The sequence below is a fragment of the Populus trichocarpa genome, chromosome 1 (assembly GCF_000002775.5).
Source record: "Populus trichocarpa isolate Nisqually-1 chromosome 1, P.trichocarpa_v4.1, whole genome shotgun sequence".
Classification (NCBI taxonomy): domain Eukaryota; kingdom Viridiplantae; phylum Streptophyta; class Magnoliopsida; order Malpighiales; family Salicaceae; genus Populus; species Populus trichocarpa.
The window spans coordinates 45,150,606-45,171,800 of record NC_037285.2 but is presented as its reverse complement, the minus strand read 5'-3'; the positions used below and the strand labels follow the sequence as shown (position 1 = coordinate 45,171,800).

At 33.5% G+C, this 21,195-nt stretch overlaps 3 protein-coding genes and 1 non-coding gene across 8 annotated transcripts; 3 read left to right on the top strand and 1 right to left on the bottom strand.

The window, feature by feature from the left end:
• Window positions 1-218: 218 nt before the first annotated feature.
• LOC18095974 (uncharacterized) lies at window positions 219-2,657 on the top strand. The gene is made up of 4 exons (XM_006370641.3): window positions 219-280; window positions 779-868; window positions 1,309-2,007; window positions 2,123-2,657. The coding sequence occupies exons 3-4, from the start codon at window positions 1,309-1,311 to the stop codon at window positions 2,207-2,209; spliced, it is 786 nt and encodes a 261-aa protein (XP_006370703.2). The 5' UTR covers window positions 219-280; window positions 779-868; the 3' UTR covers window positions 2,210-2,657.
• A 3,355-nt stretch (window positions 2,658-6,012) lies between these two features.
• On the top strand, window positions 6,013-6,553 carry LOC112326297 (uncharacterized). Its single transcript, XR_008060389.1, has 2 exons — window positions 6,013-6,156; window positions 6,389-6,553. It is a non-coding gene; the product is annotated as an uncharacterized LOC112326297 (transcript).
• A 5,037-nt stretch (window positions 6,554-11,590) lies between these two features.
• Window positions 11,591-13,221, top strand: LOC18095973 (protein METABOLIC NETWORK MODULATOR 1). The gene is made up of 3 exons (XM_052448677.1): window positions 11,591-11,992; window positions 12,062-12,703; window positions 12,773-13,221. Exons 1-3 carry the CDS (start codon window positions 11,591-11,593, stop codon window positions 12,800-12,802), a joined length of 1,074 nt encoding a protein of 357 aa, XP_052304637.1. The 3' UTR covers window positions 12,803-13,221.
• Window positions 13,222-13,518: 297 nt separating this feature from the next.
• Window positions 13,519-20,014, bottom strand: LOC18095972 (uncharacterized). Of its 5 annotated transcripts, none has more exons than XM_024593918.2 (13): window positions 19,646-20,013; window positions 19,141-19,262; window positions 18,896-19,050; window positions 18,350-18,500; window positions 17,869-17,903; window positions 17,673-17,748; window positions 17,523-17,553; window positions 16,762-17,051; window positions 16,216-16,434; window positions 15,877-15,984; window positions 15,692-15,742; window positions 14,899-14,986; window positions 13,519-14,354 (listed from the first exon to the last, which is right to left on the bottom strand). In XM_024593918.2, exons 1-13 carry the CDS (start codon window positions 19,806-19,808, stop codon window positions 14,182-14,184), a joined length of 1,662 nt encoding a protein of 553 aa, XP_024449686.1. In that variant the 5' UTR covers window positions 19,809-20,013; the 3' UTR covers window positions 13,519-14,181. The 5 variants fall into 5 exon arrangements, with proteins under 5 accessions (XP_024449686.1, XP_024449684.1, XP_024449685.1 ...); XM_024593916.2 differs by having other exon boundaries at window positions 16,180-16,434; window positions 19,646-20,012; XM_024593917.2 differs by having other exon boundaries at window positions 16,180-16,434; window positions 16,762-17,048; window positions 19,646-20,012.
• Window positions 20,015-21,195: the final 1,181 nt, after the last annotated feature.

Genomic DNA, 21,195 nt, shown 5'->3' with positions numbered 1-21,195 from the left:
TAAACTGGAATATATCCTCCCTGTCTCTGTGTCTCCAAGCCTTCTGAACCTGGAAGAGATGCGGATTTTTAAAGCTCATAATTTAAAGCAAATATTTTACAGTGTAGAAGGAGATACACTCACCAGAGATGGCATCATCAAGTTCCCTAAGCTAAGAGAATTGAATATTTCAAATTGCAGCTTCTTTGGTCCGAAGAATTTTGCTGCCTAATTGCCTTCTTTGCAATATCTACAAATCAATGGCCACAAAGAATTGGGAAATTTGTTTGCACAGCTCCAAGTACGTCCTTTATATTTCTCCAATATTTTTTTTCCTTTTTAATTTAAATTGTCAACTTCAATACATGTTGATTTCTTCCTTTAAATTTCTGAAACTGAAGTAATTGATAAGTGGAGATAAATCCATTAGCCATCCACTAAATTTAAAAGGAGCTTTCTAACTGTATCATTCCTTGTCTCTTGATGCAGGGCTTAAGAAGTAAGAAATTAATTATTGTAATGAAATCCTACCTAGATTTTTCAATCTTTATGCTTTCCCAGTTTGAGTGAAATTGAGGCTCTTCCCCCAATTAATGGAAGTATTTGAAGAGGAAGATAAACCTCCATCTGCTAATATTGAGTTGATTGTTTCAGTCCTGCAGCTTATGATTTCATATTCCCATGCCTACTTCTATCCTTTTGTTGATAAGTTTTTTTGCTGAAGTTTATATGGACAATTCGTTCATCTATTTACCAAAATTATATAGTTCAAAAGTGCACAAAATTTCTTTTGAAGCAGGGGTTCACAAATTTGAAAGAATTACGCTTGCACCATCTGCCTGACACGAGGTGTGTATGGAAGGGTCTGAGCAAATTGACTACTTTGAAGGTAATCTATCTGGATAAAAATTAGACAAGTTTGTCCACTAAAACAACTTTGCACGTAATAAAAAATGTTTTTTATACAAAAGTACATCAAATAACTTCACAAAAAAATTATTAACATATAAGAGCATAAATTTTGTGTTGAAAATTATTATTACAATATCTTTAAAAATTTATTAACTTTATAACTAAAATAAAAATATTAGTTACTATTTTTATTTTTATTTTTTACATGAAACTAATTATTAGGAGTTGTAGTAACCTTTTTTCGCAAAAATCTAATTAATATTTAACTTATCTCTAATTAAGAAAAAAACCTAAAACAATAATATGTAATCTCTAAAAAGTATTTAATCCTGTTTTTCTCTATTTTTTTCTCCTATTTATACATCATATAAATTGTTTTTATGAGAGTGAAAAAATATAATATTGTTCTCTGATAAGATGGCCGCCCATGGACAGCAAAATGGCTTCGTACAAAGATTAGAACTTGTACAAGTGGACGATTGTGGGGATGTTCTCACTCCGTTTCCAGCAAAATTGCTACGAGCTTTGAAAAATCTAAGGAGGGTGAACATTTCCAACTGCAAATCATTGGAAGAGGTATTTGAATTAGGCGAGGCTGATGAAGGAAGCAGTGAGGAGAAGGAGCTACCGCTTCTGTCATCTTTAACAGAGTTACGGCTGTCATGTTTACCTGAGCTCAAATGTATATGGAAGGGGCCATCTAGACATGTCAGCCTCCAAAGTCTTAATCGTCTGAATTTGGAGTCTCTCAACAATCTGACATTTATCTTCACACCGTCCCTCGCTCGAAGTCTGTCAAAGCTAGAAGTTCTTTTCATAAATAACTGCGGTGAATTGAAGCATATTATCAGAGAAGAGGATGGCGAAAGGGAAATAATTCCAGAGTCTCCTGGGCAGGATGGTCAAGCTTCACCTATCAACGTTGAGAAGGAGATAGTGCTTCCTAATCTAAAGGAGTTGTCGCTAAAACAATTATCAAGTATTGTCCGTTTTAGTTTCGGATGGTGTGATTATTTCTTATTCCCTCGTTTGGAGAAGTTGAAGGTCCATCAATGTCCAAAGCTGACCACAAAATTTGCTACTACACCAGATGGTTCAATGAGTGCTCAATCAGAGGTGCTGCTGATTTGACTTGATTTCTTGCCTCTCTTTTAGTGTGTTTGTTTCTTGTTTCTCTCAATAATAAGATTTACAAGTTAAATGAGCATGCCATGCTTGAATTGGTTTACAGGTATCTGAAGTAGATGAAGATTCAAGTATTAATAGAGAGTGGAACAGATATAACGGGTGGAAAGAAGATGGAGACTCATGTCTTTGAGCTGTGAATATATTTGGACTTGATGCTGTACTATTTGTTCAAAAGTTTGATATCATGTTTTCCTAGCAGAACAATCTCATGTTGAATGGTGGTTAACTGTTACATGATTTCAAGGTTGGTGCTGCGAATATGTTTTAGATTGGTGGGAAATAATTCCAACTGTTCCATTGGCAATGGGATATAAATTGGCTTCACATTGCTGAAGAAGTTAGAAGAATTGTTGACAGCACAGGAGTAATGTCATGTTGTGTATTTAGTCATTACTGTGTGAACCTCAAAAAAGCATGTTTGCTTGCCCATTTGTGTTTCTTTTGGTTTAATGTGTGGACTTTCATGCGTTCTCCTTGATGCTGAACTCTTCGTTTGATGTTCTGTTTCTAATGCATAATGCATTATTAAAAATGTTATTGTATGAGCATGTGAATATATTTGGGCATTCAAATCTCAAGATGGCTGAGACTTGTTGCTGAACTCTTTGTTCAAAAGTTTGATACTGATATCATGTTTTCCTAGCAGAGCAATCTTATGTTGAATGGTTTTTTCGAGCAGATACTTTTAATCTTAAAGGTCACTTTTCTCCTCCTTTTTAATCTTAGGTCATTTTTTCTTACCAAGAACAAATAATTCTTATTTTTATAAACACGAAAATAAAGTTTATTCATATAAAATATAAAAAAAACATATAGATATTAAAAAAAATCATTAAAATCAACCATTTTTTATGGCAAAAATCAATGTCAACTGAGACTGTAAAACCCCAGGTAATATTATTGATATTAATAAAAGTCAAGATTACAAAAAATGAGGAAAAGTGATAAATTAAATTATAAGAATGATGATATATTCGAAAATCTGAATTGAAATGTTTTGTTCGGGTGTTAAAATATATATAAAAAATAAATATAAATAAATAAACATGAAAATGTGAATAAAATTTTTATGGAAATGAATTTCATGAAACTGAAAATACTAACGAGTAATTGAGTGAAATTTGAAATAACCTGGATAATTTGGTATAAACAGGCATTAGGATTCAAGAAATTTTACCCAAAAATCATAAAATTTATTATTAATAGAAGGTATTTTTAAAAAGTTAAGTAATTATATGTGTGTACGGGGAAAGAAAAAATTTAGGGATGTGGAAGGTATTTAAAAAAAAGAGTTAATATATATATATATATATATATATATATATATATATATATATATATATATATATATGAGTGCAAGTGAGTGTGTGCTATAAGGAAACAAAAAAAAAACTTGCTTTTTCAAAAAGAATGAAGCATTCTCCCAGGAGAGGAAAAACAAATTCAAGCAAGGAAAATTTCTCAATTTAAAAGTGTTAAAGCTTTGGTTATTGGTGGGTAAGATGTCCTCACACTTTTAAATAAGATTCTTGAAGAATTTATGCTTTAAATTGATTGAACTTTGTGAAATGAGGAATTAGGGTTCATGATAAATTTTAGAGAAAATTACAATTAATTATGAAATTGTGTTAAGATTATTGAAGTGAGTAGGGAAAGTAAGAAATTATGGTAATTAAAGCAAAATTTTAGGTGTTCTTGAAGAAGGGATTTTTGGAAAAATAATAATAAGAAAAATAAAAATTTAAGAGTTTTGATAAGATGATGAGATTGTGTAAGAAAGAGATGATATTAATGTTAAAGAGTGAATAGATCATGAAATTTTTTTATGTTTTTCTTTGATTTAAATTAAGGTAAAAATTAAATAAATAAATTTAAAGAATATATATATTGATTTGAATGATGAAATGAATTGTGTTACAATGTGGAAATTGAAAGAATAGGAAGGAAATTTACAAAATGATTTTGTTTTGGCAAATAAAAGGATAATTGGAATGATTTTATTTATTGAGTGTTTCAATATGGAAAGTAAAATAATGATGTGATGTACTTGTCAATTCAAGAGAGGCTGTCAGACCGACACCACAGCAGGAAATTTCAGCTCGAGCTTAGTCATCAGGTAATTACACTGTACCTGAATTTATTATTGGTCAATATGTATTTTTATTTGATTAATTATGGTTGATAAATATGAAATTATTATATTGTTTACTTTAGAAAATAAGATATACGATGTGATGAATTAATTCTTGAACTAATGGGATTAATGCCTTGGTGAATGGGCGTGATAAGGAATTAATTCTCTAGTTAATGGGATTAGAACCCTAGTGAATAGGCAAATCGTTGAACTAATTCCTGAATTAATGGGATTAATATCCTGGTGAATAGGCATGATGAGGAATTAAGTCTTTGGTTAATGGGATTAGTACCCTAGTGAATGGGTAAATCGTTGAACTAATTCCTGATTTAATGGAATTAGTGCCCTGGCAAATGGGCGAGATGAATAATTAATTTCCCTGGTTAATAGAATTTGTACCTGATGAATGGATGAAATGTTAAACTAATTTTTGGATTGATGACAATAGTGTTTGTTGAATAGACTGGTGGAAAATTAATCATCTATTAATGAAAGTAATGTCGGGTTAATTGAGTGATAGGAATAATTATATTTTTGGTTGATATTAAAAAAGAAAAAAGAAAAAGAAAAAGAAAACAAACTCATAGATTATCCATGTAAATGTGGGATATTGAATTATTTAGACATATGTGAATTTGATTATTAAGAAGTTGTGATGTAATGAGAGGAGGAAGTTCTGGATGATAGGATGAGTAAGAAATTTGATAATTGAGGATTGTAGATGAAAAGTCGATAACTTAGTATCTAAAAATATTAAAAAAAACTCTGCTGAATTTTTTATTGATTACAAAAAAAAATTTCATAATTTTATTTGAATCATCATGTCCTTGCTCTTTGTTTTGAATACAAATGTTGAGACTGTTATAGAGACTCTCTCTAACATTGTAATCCAATAACTTTTTGTCTCCTCTATCAAATTAGGGAATGAGAATATAGAAAAATGAAGTTGTGGATCAAAAATAAAATGTGAGAAAACTTAAGGGACCAAAAAGTCATTATCTGAAAAGTATGAGAATCAAAGTGAATTTTTGGCTTTAATCTTGAAACTACCATCTTTTTTTGAGGTTTTTTTTTCACTTTGATTATCTATAGTTAAATTTTGCTTTTCCTCAACAAATTTACTTAATTATCTATGAATTTTAAGTCTATAATACCAGTAAATAGTGATGCGAGAATAATATTTTACTCGTGTTTTTTTTAAATATTTTTATAATTATAAATATAATAAGAATACCTTCAAAAATAGAATCACAGGCTGTAGAGTTCTCATCATAACCATAATACCTTTTTTACTCAGGTGGACAAAATGGTTCATTGCTTAGCGTTTTTTATCCATCATAGAAGAAAGAAACATATGACAGCCTCACACACACAGAATCTGATAACTTTTTTATCCATCAACTAAACATTTATCATCCATGATGGTATCATCTAACTATAAATTGATTGAAAATCTAAGCTCAAATCTCACCAGACTTGCCCTAGATTTCTCCTTAGATTATGTTATTCTTCACCAACCAAGATTATGTTCCAAATCTGATATTACCCCATTTTTGTCCCCCTTTGAAATTATTTTCTTTCTTTCTTCAGAGAACATTTCCAAAATCTTAGAAAGGCCACTTTTTCCATCTTATTTCCCTCGTGTAACTTCTCTCCATAGCCGTCAAATCATTAAGCACCACGTGTACCACCAGAAGTTTGTCCACCCAGACTCACTCTATCATTGCGCATTGTAATATGCGTTATTTCACATACTTGCCACTGTATCACTGCTCACCAATGGTGGCCCCACAACTGTTCCTCGGTATCTGCGTCTCTCCAAAACAACAACATAAAATATTTCTGACTAGATTTTCTGGGTGCTCTTTGATTTTTTTTCTTTTTTTCTTTTTTTGTTTTCACGTCAAAGGAGAAAAAACAATTAACAAACAGAGTTCGTGAGGGTAGGCTTCCTTGCTTCCTAGCTTCTTTCTTGCTTTGTAAAAACACCCTTTTAAAAGTTATTATTTTCCTGGTTTCTTAGCACCCCTTTCATGGCATTTTCACAGAGGGTTCAGTGCTTTTTCTCAAGTCCAAATAACTAAAATTTGAGTCTTTTTGCTGCTGCTGCTGCTGTTTGAACTTATTAACTAATGGGGTTTCTTCTTCTAATTCTTTTTGTGTTTGTTTTTGCAGGTTGATTATGTTACATTTGGTTGCCATTCTTGGAATGCTTTAAAAGGATTAGTTACTCACTGGTTTGATTCTTTCTCAGTTTTAGTTGTTGGGTTTTAATTACTTTTCTCTATTGGAACAATGTCTCTCTGTCTCTTGTTTATGGACTGCTTACTTTATTCTCTATTGGCTTCTTGCAATTTTTTTTCTTGAGCTGTTATTTGTTTTGAGTGAAATGCATTTTTAATGTGATGATATTGTCACTCTTTGTTTACCAATGTTACAATTCAGAATTTCTTTAGGAAATTTATGATCAGGTGTGTGTGTGTTTGTGTGTGTTTACCTGAATTTCCTGTCTGTGCATTCAAATAACTCGTTTCATTGTAGGAGATTTTGACCAAATTTTCCTGAATTAGATTAGGTAGGTGATTAATTTTTTAGGTGCCTTGTTCATATAGCGGCTAGGGCTTTTGAGTGTGGCTAGGAGAACTCATATCGTGAAATGGTAGTTGAATAAAATAGTCATATGTTAGCTAATTTTGTGGATAGAACAACCATCACTGGTCATGTATCTCCCGTAGGCATATGAGGTGTTACCCCTTTGAGATCAAATTCATGCACATGATGATCTTTTATATTTTTGGCAGATTGGATGATGAGATAGAAACTCTGAACAGCATAACAATAGATGCGACAACTTTGCAGCTCGTCCTACCTCCCCTACATGTACAAGCCTTCTGCAGTTGTAGTTTGCATAAGATGCTAAATTGGGAGTTTGATGTGTTGAATGCCATATCATGAAATTTAGGAAAAACATTCAGAACCTTTATAGTGAACAGGGTTTTTCTGTGCTGACTTTGGGGCAAGGAAGATAATTTATGTTATGGATGTCCTCAGTTTATCTTTAATGAGGTCAAGCATCCTATATAGAAAACCTGAAGTTCCTTTAAAACAAAATTCTATGTCAGGAATTTTAGGCCTTGTCAGTTCTAGGTAATGCAAAATTGTGTTTAAATGAGCATATGTATTTGAGCAACAAGGAGTTGGTGTTTGTTCATCATTAAAATCCCCTTTAAGTGAGACAAGTTGTTTGTGCAACAAGGAGTTGATGAGATTAGGTGGATGATTAGTTCTAGGATGACTTGGTTCCTTAGAGCACCATTTGCAAGGTCAACTTTTCCTTTGAACATGATGAAAAACCGTGAGATTTTATTAGGAAATAAAAAAGTTAGGATAAGGGTGATGACTACTTAGAGATTGGTAATTAGGAAGTGTTCATTGAAGTAATTGCTTCGATGAAATTGACCTCCAATAGAGAATATTTACTCAAATGAATCTTATGGAAAATAACCATGCAATTACTTTTTCCCATTGTCAACCAAGAAATCTCTACCTTTAAAAGAAATATGAGGTAAATAATCAATTTCAGCACACGATGGACACTTGCATTAAGTAGGAGATAAAAGAATCAACATTATTATTATTATTATAAACTGAATTGTTGCTAACAATCCAATACCAATTGTCTTGGATAGTCTAGTGTGGAAATGATTTTAAATCATGGTTACAATCATGATTGTGCACCAAGGCCCATTCCCAAGCATTACATGATCCCATTCCCAAGCATTACCTGGTCGTGTTGGTTGTTGCAGTTGTGAATTATTAGCAACTCTAAGCAAATTTTCAATTATCCACATATATTTTTATACTTTATAGTAATTCACTTAAAGACATAATAATAGTGCTTATTGTTTGAGGTCGAGTGAAAAAGCAGATTGTCAGGGGTATCTACTATAACCAAACTAAACTAAACAAAACCAACCATTTTTTCAGTATTTTGGGGCGTCTCAGTTAGAAATATTCATTTATTTCGGTTCAGTTTCAGTTTGACATTTCTAAAAATCAATAAACTGAAACAACCCAGAGTCTGTGTGCATTCAATTTTGGATTGCGTTAGTTTGAGTTAGCAACCTGAACCTGATTTGGATTGATTCAGCATAAATGAACATGGTTTTGGTGAAAGGCTTGTCAATAGTTACCTTTTGAAAATGGTTATTAATTGTTTCAGCTAAAAAATATCCGAACCAAACCAAACCAAAAGTGATCAATATGTTGGATTGGGTTGGTTTGAAAATTTTTAATTTTTTCAATTTTTTGTTTGGTTTTTATTTTTCTGAAACCCATACTTTTAGTGATTAAAATATCACAAAATCAATATAGAATGTCACATAATCTTGTTGATTCTATGTCTATAACAATATTTCAAAAAAAAAAACATAAAATATTTGAAATGCTTCCCATAAAATCTTAAATAATCCCTTGGATCTCGACTTTATAAGCAAAAATTTAAAGGTTGAAGCTTTATTTTGGTGAAAATACTTGAAGAAAAGTGAAACGTGGAGAATGGTTGGAAGCTAATAGTGGCAAGAGAGAGAAATTGGCTCAAATTGAGGCTCTTATGGCATGATGGCCATTATAATAGCCATAATAGTCGGTAGGATGTGAATTTAAGAATGTTGTTATATTAGCATAATGTGATGATCAATATTATACGATGATAGTCAAACTTGGGGTTGGCTGAAGGCTGGGATTCTGTTGGTCAACCAAGTTTGCAGTCAATACTACTACCAAATCAAATAGGTGGGCACAGTTTTGATGTTTTCGTGGCTGCTTCAGTGTTCGTTGTCATGATTGCGAATATAGTATTGTTGAGCATCCCAAGTGTTATGTAACAGTCGTGCCAGGCATGAATTGGTATCAAATCAGAATTTTCTTCAATGTAGTAAAATTAAATGATTCACTATAAATGAAAATACTAATACTTTTATGAATAAATGATTTGATATTGTTAAAAGATGTTTTTACCTTGTTTCTTGTTCACAAAAGGTATACCCAAGTTGGAGTTCCGGCAAACACCAAGAAGTCTCCATTTTTAACACAAAGAAACTACCAAAGTTAGGGATTGCTTGTATGCAATTTAGCTCAATCCTTGTATAAATTAAGAGGTTATAATATTTGTTGATAGCATTTGGAAACTTACTTGTGTAGCATCTTTAATAATGCTTGTTACTATGTAAATATTGTTATAAGCATGATTCCCTTATCATAGCTCCATAAATCAAATATGAGCCATCTAATTGCAGCGTCAAATAACAACTGCTCTTTAATTCATCATCCCACTTGAACCTAGATTGGGTAGTACTATTTCAACTCAAGAAAATACACTTATTAGTATTGAAATCCTAACATGCAAAAGAAATGTTAACTATAGAAATGTTAAATCTGTGGTGAAGTTGGCAACCATTGGATACCGATGATATTGTCTTTTACTGAAAAATGAAATTAACTATAGATTTGATGGTAATGATGACGGTGATAGTAGCTATGATTAGCTATGATTCCCTTATCATAGCGCCATAAATCAAATATGAGTCATCCAATTGCAGTCAAATAACAACCTTTATTTGATTCATCAACCCACTTGAACCTAGATTGGGTAGCCCTATTTCAACTTAAGAAAATACGCTCATTAGTATCGAATCCCAACATGTCAAAAAAATGTTAAACCCTGGTGAAGTTGGCAACCATTGGATACCGATGATATTGTCTTTTATAGAAAAATGGAATTAACTATAGATTTGAAGGGTAATGATGGCAGTGATAGTAAGTTAATTATTCAATGTGTCGTGAAATCATGGTTGCAGTTGCGATGACATTTGTATCATGTTGCAGTTGTTGTCTGTGTTTGTGTCATGTTTCCATAGGTTCTATTTCATGTATGTGAATGGTTAAAAATATCAAATGTTGTGCGCATATACTGATCTAATAATTTGGCCATGACAATTATATGCAGACAACATTATAATAATAACAATCCCCCTTTTAAAATGAGGTGTTATATATGGTTCATTAAAAATATGAGGCATTATGGCTATGTATCAAAAATCACAATTGCGGCATTGATGTATTGATTCATCTTGTTGAACCATCCATATAATTTCAGGGGATTGCTTGTACATATGGAAACTTTGTAATAGAAACATGTATGCTAGTGACATAGAGGTTGCCCTAGTTGGAGTGTGTATTGTTTTGGATTAGGGTGTGATTCTATTTTAAGGTTAGGCTATGATGATTTATTTCCCCTTGATACCTCTAGTCCTAGCATAGATTGTATGCTTTTGACCAAACTAGGGAGGGGGATGTTGTCTTGATTTGCGCAAGCTTGGCCAAGGATACCACTAATTGCTAAATTACAAATTAAGAAAATAGAAATGTGTATGGTTTTGTTGTATTGCTTTGGAGTATCTTGGTATTCAAGCTTGTCGAAAATAGTTTTGGATAAGTTAGGCAATTTCATTCTTAACTATCTAAGAAATTTTTTGCTCATGTTCTTTGACTTGAGCACCCTAATTCGCAGAATTTAGTATTTATTTCTCCCTCTATCCCATAATAATTGGCCCTTGTCAACTTTTCATAGTCAATATAACATGATTTTGAATAATTTTTTCTTTAGTTTTATTTTGATTAAAAATTTAACAAAAAAAATGTTAAAAAAAATATGAATTGAAACTTTCTAAATTTTAATTTTTTAGATTTGAAACCGATAAAAATTTCAAAAATAATTGGTCAAAGTCAAATTCAGTTGGCTTTTTGAAACTGTTGATAGCCAATTATTATGAGAGAGTATGAAATTAAACCTTGTGATATTCAACTCAAGATATATCCTATGTATTGTATAGTAGTGATCATTCCCGTATCAGGTGTGTTAATTCTGCTTGTTAAGGTATTAACTTGTTTCAATTTTTTTCTAGCATGATTCATTGAGCTAAAGCGTAAAGTTTATCAACATTTTTTATTCTAGACATGATCAACATGTAGTATATAAGCATTGAGCATTCTAAACATGGTTTCAGAAGACTCATATTCTCCCACTTTATTGCCTATCCTTTTAAGGCCTGAGGATCTCAGTTGTGGAAAATATACCAAATTTGGGATTATCGCACTACATACATTAGTGGTTCTCTAGAATTCCATAATGGATATCATACACTTTTTTGTAGAACTTAAATGCTTTTTTTTTTAATGCACGTGTTTCATCTCTTTACTGCCTTCATTCCATCATGGTTGGCATAATTTGCTTCACAAACTAAATACTTGTCCTTTTGCTGCAGGGAGGGAAACAAATAAAAGATCATTTGGGTAAGGCAGGAAATTATACTGAACATGAGTGAAGCAAACCAAGGGAATAATCCTGATGCTTCAGCAATTGTCCCTCTGAAACGCAGGCGTGGGCGTCCACGCAAGTACCCTAAAATGGAGGTTGATCATGTGGCGAATGCACATGTTAACGTTCCAGGGATTCAAAATCTAAACCATGGAGAGAATGCTCATGCTCCTCCTGGATTTGGAGTGGTCAATAGTAATCAGCCACATCAAGTAGGTCCAGTTAACAATGCAATTGATGCCATGATAGGCCAGTCAGTGTATGGTGTCATAGAAGCAACATTTGATGCTGGATATTTGCTGAATGTCAGGGTTGGTGATACAGAAACCACTTTGAGGGGTGTTGTTTTTAAGCCTGGACATTACATCCCTGTTAATCCAGAAAATGATATTGCCCCAGATGTTCCAATGATCAGAAGGAATGAGATTCCCCTTACGAGAGAAAGCAATAATCAGGTACACACCCGTTAGCCTGGGCCTAGAGATAGAAATGGAACTGCTCATGCTGACCGTGCTGCTAATCCAGTTGGCTCAAAAGGTAAGCAGGTGCTTTCAGTGGTACCCCAAACTCCTCCAATATCAAGAGGCAATGTAGTTCCTGTTGTACTTCAGCCAGTCAATCTATCAAATGGTGCACTGAGTGCCAGTGCCACAAACCAAACTGCTCATCTGGTGCCTTCAAAAGGCAAGCAGGTTCTAGATGCTGCTCCTTCATCAAATGGATTAACACCAACAAATGAGATTATACAATTTCAATCTCAAAATAACCACCAGGTGATAACAAGTCCCTTTAATCAAAATCCAGCAGGGGGACTGCATGAATCAGAAGTCAGCCCGATGAAAACAACACATATGCCTTTTGAGAAACTGTTAACTGAAGTCATCAGGAGGGTTCATGCTCCATCACAATCAACAGAGACTAATAGCAGCTTAGCTGTTAACTTGCCTGTGGAAGATTCTGGTATTGTGGAAAAAAAGGATGGCAGTGACACAGAACAGGCCCTGTCAGTTAAACCGCTGCAAGTTTTACAGCCTATTGTTGACAGCCATCCTGCAGTTGCATCTATACCTTCTGAGGACTACAAGACTGGCAAAATGACTCAGCTCTTGCAGGTAAAATAATTGTTCAATTATCTGTCATGTACCAAGATCAATGACTTGTTATTGACATTGAACCTTAAGAAGGTTTTGCAGGAAAACATGACATTCTGATGGCTCAGACTGAGGAGCCAGCTGCAGGTTCTGGATTTTGAACTAGATAATTTGAAAAGCCCAGAAACCGAGGTTGGAAGTGAATGGAGTAGTATTTCTAAGATCAGGGCACGGGCAGATGGTGTACCTGCTGCTTCTGGACTATCTGACATGTTTCCGGAGAATAAATTGCTAGGCTTGTACAAGTCTATAGATAATTAGCGTCATAAACTAGGTATAGAGGCCACAGAAGATCCATCTTTGCTTGAAAGTGGGAGGCTAAGTGTCTCCTCAAAGACTTTAATCTTATTTTTTCTTTACAGTTATAAAGGAAACCTAGGTGCTTGTTAGCGTTTGGAACTGTAATTTATTCACAGTTTGAATTGAAAGATAGCTTCTTATTAGACATTTATACAGCCTCCGCTTTTATCATTGTATCATACATGCCTGCTTTTAGCTGTGCTAGTGCCAGGTAGACTTTGCTAAAAGCGATCTTGCAGGGTAAAAGGGAAGATACGGGTGAGCAAAGATTTAGCAAGGAGAATTTTAAATAGACGAGGAAAATTAAGGCCTGTCCCTGTGGTGTCTTAATTCACTCGTTTTAGTGAGGTGGCGCAGTGTTGGTATTTCAGGAACTGCATGATCTGTAAGTATTCATCTGGAGTAAAATGCATTGTAAGCTGTTCACATTAGGTAATTTGGGTACCAAGAGTAATATTCCAGGCTGAGGTTCTCACTGGATAGAAATTTTATGTTATTCAAAAGAGCTACTAATAATATTTATTCCATGACAAGAGGAGAGAGGAACAAAAGGGAAGAGATGACATTGTAATTTCCATGAAAATAAATCTCCAGTGATATAAAATCTCTCACTTCTCACTCAAATGATGGTAAACTTTGCTTCTACGGATTGTAAACAAGGATGCCTACACCTTAGGGCCGATGGAAAAGGTGACGCTCAACATTTCCCAGCAACAAAAACAAATCAGCAATAATCTGCACTGCACGAACCCCAAAACTGTTGCTAAATTAAGCCAAAAATGAAATGAATTATCCTGCTGACTTTTTGTATCAAAACCTTGTAGCTGTTGCCTCTGTCTCAATATTGTACACTTTACACCTTTGGGCCTGTATTATCACCTTTCAAGATGCAATTCTTCTTTCTACCGGGGGGGAACTTCTCATAATTCTTCGCCAAAACAGAAAACCACCCTTACAGCATGGATCATCAAATAAAAAATCACTCTCAAATCAGGTTTCACAAGAAATCATTGAAATGAGTTAAACCCTGAAAATAAGGGATGAAACTAATTGCCTATTGCTTGATGTTTTTCTGTAGAACTATGGATCAAAATTTTGTTGTTTACGAAAACGAATCTTGATTTCACTATGGAATATACTCATGGAAACTTGGTGTTGAAAAGAGTATTGGATCCTGGGACTGGAATGGGGCGAATTGCAGGGATAGGTGGCTGAAGAAAAGGAATATGGCTTGGCATTACAAATGGTTGTTGTCCACCAGCTACAAAAGGTGGAGCCACACAGAGCTGCAAGGTTTGGCCGGCTGCACTTCCTGCAATATCCAAAAAAAAAAATTCAAAGACTCGATAGAAAAACATAGAGATGCTGAGACTTGGCACTGCCACTATAATTACATTATGCTCAAGAAATATTTTTCTTCATTTTCTTTTCTGTGTGTTTTGCAAGTGGGTGGGGTGTGCGAATATGTTGGAGCTCTAAAACAAGCACCAGCAAGAACATGATCACCTTCCCTATATTTGATTTGTAGTGTTAAATTTAAGTTTTCTCATTAAATCGAAACTCAAAGTAATCAGTTTCTCAAATGGTTGTGCACATAATGATTATCAACCCCTTGCGGACATTGACAGAGGTTGGAATTTTCAACATTAATTTTTGAAACAGTTATCCTGACTTGCTGCTAGCCTGGCAGTTAGGTTGTCCCTTCATGTAGTCAGTAACATAAAAAATCTAAGCTTGCTTGGAATGTGCAGCCTCATTGATGGCAGCAAGTGCAATGGCAAACCTTTGAAACCAGAATCTCTTGCAATATAGCACATGAAAAATTCCAACCAATAAAAGGAATACCTTTCTCATACCTTGGTGTTTAGGATATTGGACTTGGTGAGGAGTTGACATAGGACGTGCAGATACAGATGATATGGCTGCTGCGCTTGGAACCAAATCCTTTCATGGTACAAATGCAATGAAACAATCAGAGAAATATAACATGCATTTAATCTACTTGGATAAGAACTCCAGGGAAGTGAAGAAATTAAAAGCTTGAGATGACTTGAAATGCAAGAGGATCAGCTCCAACAACCAAAAAATGACAGAAGTGTTGAAAAAGAGAAAGAAGTTATGCACGAAAAAGAAGAAAATAAGCCTGCCACTAGGCCTTCATGATATACATGCAAGATTCCATAGCTGCAGGCTTTGGTCAGTAAGATACGAATAATTGCTATTTCCTTCACATAATATAGCATATTTATAATCTTAGCTAATTAGCTATCTAGCTTCGGATCAGTGACACACACAACAAGCATTCTTCTATTATAACTTGGCTAATATAAAAGCATCCATGTTAAGAGTAGCATGGTGTAACACTGGTTGAGGAAGCCAACTATATAGATAATTAGAAAAGTAAATCACAGTAGGGTGTTAAGAGTTAGTATGAAGCTTAGAAGTACTGCTCAAGGCTGATTCTAGAAACTATCTTGAGATCAGATAATGACTTAAAACCGTCCTCCCCATATGTAGATTAAATTGCTTCCTAGCACGGTAATAAAACAGTTAAATACAAGCTACAACACCCAGAAACTACATGTTAGTTGTATCTGTAACTATCAAACATCAGAGTGCTTTAATTAGTTCATGTTGCAGGTATCTTACATGAGAAACTGGCTGAATATACATGAGCTGCCCCAGTTGTCCAACCATAACCTTGAGAAACAGAGAGCCAGATTAGCGACAAGATTAGAAAATAAAGTTACAAATCTCCAAATCCAACAATAAAACAACAGAGCACCAGAAATAAACTGCCCAAAGGATATCACGTGAATCTTCCTTCTACTTACAGATTGAGAATTTGGAGGCACAAATGCTGGTGCTGCCTGAACAGCATGATACTGACCAGAATATCTAAGTGGCTGTGGCTGTGCTCTGCTTCCCATGTGTCCAACAACCTATAGCCAAAATGAAACCTTTTGAGAACTAATAGAGGGTTCCTCTCTTGACAATTAGTCATTTAGTTTAGCTTGGGCTAGTTCAACCAAAAAAATATTCCAAGAGCTGACCATAAAGTTCCTGATTTTTTCTAGTGACTTCAATAGATATGAGTTACTAAATAAGCAAGAAACTAGAAGTTAGCTAACACATACAGGTTGCAAAAATTGAGAACCACTGCCACCATTTACCGCTGTCAAGTTGCTATAGGGGGGGTACTTAGCAGGGACAGATGAACGAGGTGCAAAAGGGATCCCAACTTCTGGCTGCACAACAGCAACAGGTACCGCTGGAGAGTTGCTTGATATGTAAGCCATGCTTGCAGCAGTTGGCACTGCTGGAGCAGTAGCTGATATAGGATTGGAAAAAGATGGAGAAAAAATTTTTGCTCCTGGATTGAGCTTGAATGCCTGAAAGAAAATTAATGTCAAAAACATCACCATGATTATAAAACTGAACTTGCAAATATTCCAAAATTCCAAGGAAACTACAATGTAATCTAAACCCAATGATTTCTACCAATGCTTGTGGTATAGATTATAATCTATACCAGATATGAATTGCAGTAACTATTCAACAAAATATTTCAGTTTACTCATAAAAATTGCTGGTTCAATAAATTATATGATTTACTGACGAGACAGCCAGTGACCTGATGACTGCCATATAAATTTGACAGTCAAAGGAGGTGAGATGACACAGAGGTAGGTACCAAAAGGTAAAAACATGGTTCTTGCCTTGGAGCTTCTATTAGATTCTGAGATTCGTGGAGAGACTGCATCAGTAGAATTTGCTAATGAACTACAGAGTGATTCTGAAGGAACATCAACCGTTGGATTGGAAGAAGTTGAAACACTTGCACAAACAGCAATAGGAGAAGTGGTTCCCACAGAAGCAGGCCTTCCACGGTATTGATTGTCTGGCTTCATAAGCTCGCCAGCAGAATTACAAGATACACCGTTAGGCAACAGCTTCACTGTTACTCGCCCTTCTGCAACGGGTTTTGCTTCACTGAGGTGAGGCCCTGCTGCATGTTAGCAAAATAAGCAATTAAAACAAGAATCAAAACCAACAAAAGCATTTAAAAAAATACAAGACAAAATCAGGGATTAGTGGTAAAGCTTAGCAATTTCCAGACAAACTATGGCCTAGATGCATCTCAACATAGGGCCTTGTAATAATAAAAAAAAAAATCAGAAAATGGCATGCAACCACTAAATTCGCATGAATGTTATGTACAATATGATACAATTGATACAAAAGCCCAAAGTCTATCAATAATGATTGTTATTATGAAGCCAGGAAACGAAGTCTTATATACATAATGAGTATTTTATTACAAACATATCCACTGGTAGTATCAGAACTATTCACTACTAAAAGAATGCATGCCTCCTCTTCTACTTTCTTTTCGTGAAAAAAATTCACAATATTAAGGCAGACCTGTCTACTAAGTTCTGAACAAGTAATTAAACCCAGAGATGGAAATTGAACTTACTGATTGCATTTGGGCTATGAACTTCATCAGCCTGCACAAATCAATTGCACAAGTAAAAATTTACATCAAACACTCAATAGACAAATAGTTTCCACTTCTACAAACATAGGGCATTAAGCAATGAAATAAACTATGCCTGTCAAGACATACACTCTTTTCCCTTTGAAACTCAAACTTATGTTTATAGAGATCCTGCTCCCCCTGTGACCAGTCTTCTCCAGTCTGCCTGTCAGAAAAAAATAATTGACAGGAATCTGAAAGTTAGAAGGAATTTCATATAAGAAAATAATTTAAACTTTGTAAATATCACTTGAAACTTGGAAAAGGCTGGTAATTTAATTTATACCTTCCATTAACTGAGTCACCAGAAGAAGCTTCTCTCTACGTACACAAAACAGAAATTAAAAAAGTTAAAAAGAAAAGAAGTGAAAAGTGTACCTATATCTCTTTCTCACACACAAGCATCTTAAATAATGTATCCCTGCTACATATATTAATTACCACTGACTCATTTATCCAGTAATTGAAAGGATTCCCTTCAAGCCATGTGCCAATCCATCATATCATCCAAACCATCAATTAGATGCATCCTAGGTAGCATTAAAAAAAAAAAGCACAGCCATCTTAAACTAAAAACCTGCTGTCAGAATTATAAACAGGCGACTATGCTGCAGCTGATACAGGTCTCTCGTGACAGGAATGCTAATAATCAAACACAAGTTAAAATCATTTACAGATATCTTTTGATGAGTATCAAGACAAGCTTAGAAAACTCTTTCCCTATTAGACAAAACAAAAAATAAAGAAAAAGAAAATAGAAGCCTCACCTTTGAGATATTTACACCATCTCTTTTCCCATGTTCAAATTCCATGACATTTCCTATGTCATTTGGTGGCATTTTTCTCCCTTCATGATCCTTCACTGCTCTTGTCAGCATAAGACCTTGAGAAGAACCGTTCTTGTTTTTGGCTGAACCCCTGCTTCATAGGTACAATTAGTGAAGAGTTTTATACATATAACCAAAGAAAAGGAATATTGCTTGGATGATGAAATATTTCCTAGACCGATTTTCTGTACTAATACAGAAGGAAAAAAGTAGGTTGTTATCTCTTAATCACTCAACAATAGTATATATGTGTCTGAAAACATGCAAAAGGCGCTAAAGTGGTGCTCATTATGTACAAACCATGGAAATAAAAAAATGTCGCCCTAGAGAAACCACCAAAATATAACTAAAAGTCAACTTGGAAATGAATGCAACATGGAAAAGAAAAGTAAACCAATAGATATGACTTTAAATTGTTACAACTTATAATTAAATTTCAACAGTTAACACCAATCCTTCCAACCCAAATCCAAAACAAGGAAATACCTGTTTTGATTAGATTTCTTTCTATCCACAGTGAACATGTTAGATTTCTTTGCCTCGCTCACTGCAATCTCAGAAGATGAAGCATTGGTTACAGCAGCTTCTGCATTGTCACCAGATATATTTGCAGCGACACCATCAGCTGGAAATAGAACTCCCTACATACAATGAAGCACGCATATTAGGCGGACTCTCCAATGTTGAATCCTTATAACTAACAGAGATCTAAAAAAGAAAGAGTTGCATACCTTAGCAACAACTTGAACAATATCAACTGAAAGAATTACAAGTGTCTCTATCACACTCCCATTACCTACATTTGCACTGGATTTTCCCTTTTTAGTCAATCTTGCTTCCTTCAAAACAATACCTACGCAAAGTCCATAACTTGACTTCATAAATGAATTTCCAATCTTTATGGACTCGTATTGCCAAGAGTACCAAATTCAGTCTATGTTAAACAAATGAAACAACGAAACCCTCCATTACTTAACTAAATAGAGTAAAAATCAGAAACAGAAACAAAATATATGCTTAGACAATAGGCAAAAACCAAGATCAGAATCCAATCTGATCCCATCCATAACAAAAAGTACCATAACTATTTCTCAATAAAACCAAAACCCATTTAGGAATGCTTACAAAAATCAGAACCCAGATACCATTTTGAACAAAAATCATAACTTTCAAGTAATTCAAAAACCAATGTTAAATAGAAGCAATCTTTTTTTCTGAAAGAAAGAACACGCTCACCGTTTTCCTTGTCAAAAGAAGCAGTGTGAAAAGTCCCAAAGTAAACAGAACCATCTCTAATATGCACATCAACAGGGAGTCCAATTATACACATAGTAGCAAACAATAAAGCCTCGTTTAAGCATGCCTCTGTTTCAGCTTCTGCTCTGTTTTTGTAACCCATCTCTGTTTGTACCGAAAAAAAACAGTGATAAGACTTTTGTGTATGTAAGTTTTTCTTACAAAGAGTTTGTGCTAGATGGAAGGAGAGATCTAAAGGAAAAAATGGCAGGAAATTGGAAAATAGAGAGATGCTTTTTTCCTTGTGTGTTCTTTGTACGTGATCGTGTCTCTGTCGTTTTGTTTTATGAGTTTTCGTTGGCTTTTTTTTTTAATGTCGAATACATGTATGTAATAAGTGGGTGTTTAGTATTATAATATATTTTTAAAAAATATTTTTTATTTAAAAAATATTAAAATAAATTTTTCTTATTTTTAATATTAATATATCAAAATTATCAAAAAAAAATCTTATGATTCTAAAGTGTAATTATTAATACTTCTTTAAATTTTTATTTTTTAAAATTTTTTATTTATCTCTCCCTCTCGTAGTTATCTCTTTTATTAAATAAATATTTATAACTACAAACTTTGAGTGGTAAAAATACTTAGAAATATATTTAATAAAAGCTAATAATTAAAATTTAAAATATAATTAAAGTTTATTAAATTATTATATTAAATTCCTGACACACACACGTAACCAAAAGAATTTTATAAAGAGTAAATTGAATAATACAAGGGAGATATATTATGGGGAGAGAGAATCGTGGACAGTGATTAAGAGAGAATAAAAATGAAAATATAATAAAAGAAGATGAACAATGATATATTAGGGAATGCCAGCTAATAGTTCAAAAAGGACTCTTTAATTAGATTTTAGAATAATTTTTTTATTTATATATATATATATAATTAAAAAGGAATTTTTTAAAATAAAACAATTTGTGAATGTTACAAAGATAATGATAATCATGTTAGAATTTAGTGGAGACTTTAATAAAATGTTTATTCATATTTATATCTTTTATATTTGACTAGAAGTTGTTCCGTTGTTTAGATATATACGAGATGACATGTCCCCATATATATATATATATATATATATATATATATATATATATATATATATATATATATATATATAATAGTATTATAATTGTAAATTAGCGCTAAATAAGTAATAGAAACTAAAGATATGATGAAGCTAATATTTCATGACGGAAAACAAAATTGTATTGGTGATAAAAAACTTAAAGACTGAATAAAATGATTTGTAGCAATCCACAGTGTTTTGTGATAAAAGATATAGTGTTTTTGCCACATGATTTAGCTTTTCTGTTAATAAAAAGCAAAAAAAATTATAAAGCAAAATTCTTCACCAACTTAATATTAAAAAAAATCGACAAAAATAATTTTGGAAGGAAAAAACACCTATGAGAAAAAACGTTGTAGCAATTGATAATGTTTTATGAAGAAAACTACAGTGTTTTCCCTAATAAAATCATAAA

Excerpts from the sequence above, each read along its gene's own strand:
- LOC18095974 (XM_006370641.3), top strand. The coding sequence starts at position 1,309 with ATGGCCGCCCATGGACAGCAAAATGGCTTCGTACAAAGATTAGAACTT. Across the intron at positions 2,008-2,122 it reads CAATGAGTGCTCAATCAGAG|GTATCTGAAGTAGATGAAGA; the intron begins GTGCTGCTGATT and ends ATTGGTTTACAG.
- LOC18095973 (XM_052448677.1), top strand. The coding sequence starts at position 11,591 with ATGAGTGAAGCAAACCAAGGGAATAATCCTGATGCTTCAGCAATTGTC. Across the intron at positions 11,993-12,061 it reads AAAATGATATTGCCCCAGAT|CCTGGGCCTAGAGATAGAAA; the intron begins GTTCCAATGATC and ends CACACCCGTTAG. Across the intron at positions 12,704-12,772 it reads AAATGACTCAGCTCTTGCAG|AAGGTTTTGCAGGAAAACAT; the intron begins GTAAAATAATTG and ends TTGAACCTTAAG.
- LOC18095972 (XM_024593916.2), bottom strand. The coding sequence starts at position 19,808 with ATGGGTTACAAAAACAGAGCAGAAGCTGAAACAGAGGCATGCTTAAAC. Across the intron at positions 17,749-17,868 it reads GGTGACTCAGTTAATGGAAG|GCAGACTGGAGAAGACTGGT; the intron begins GTATAAATTAAA and ends TTTTTCTGACAG. Across the intron at positions 14,355-14,898 it reads CCAATATCCTAAACACCAAG|GAAGTGCAGCCGGCCAAACC; the intron begins GTATGAGAAAGG and ends TGGATATTGCAG.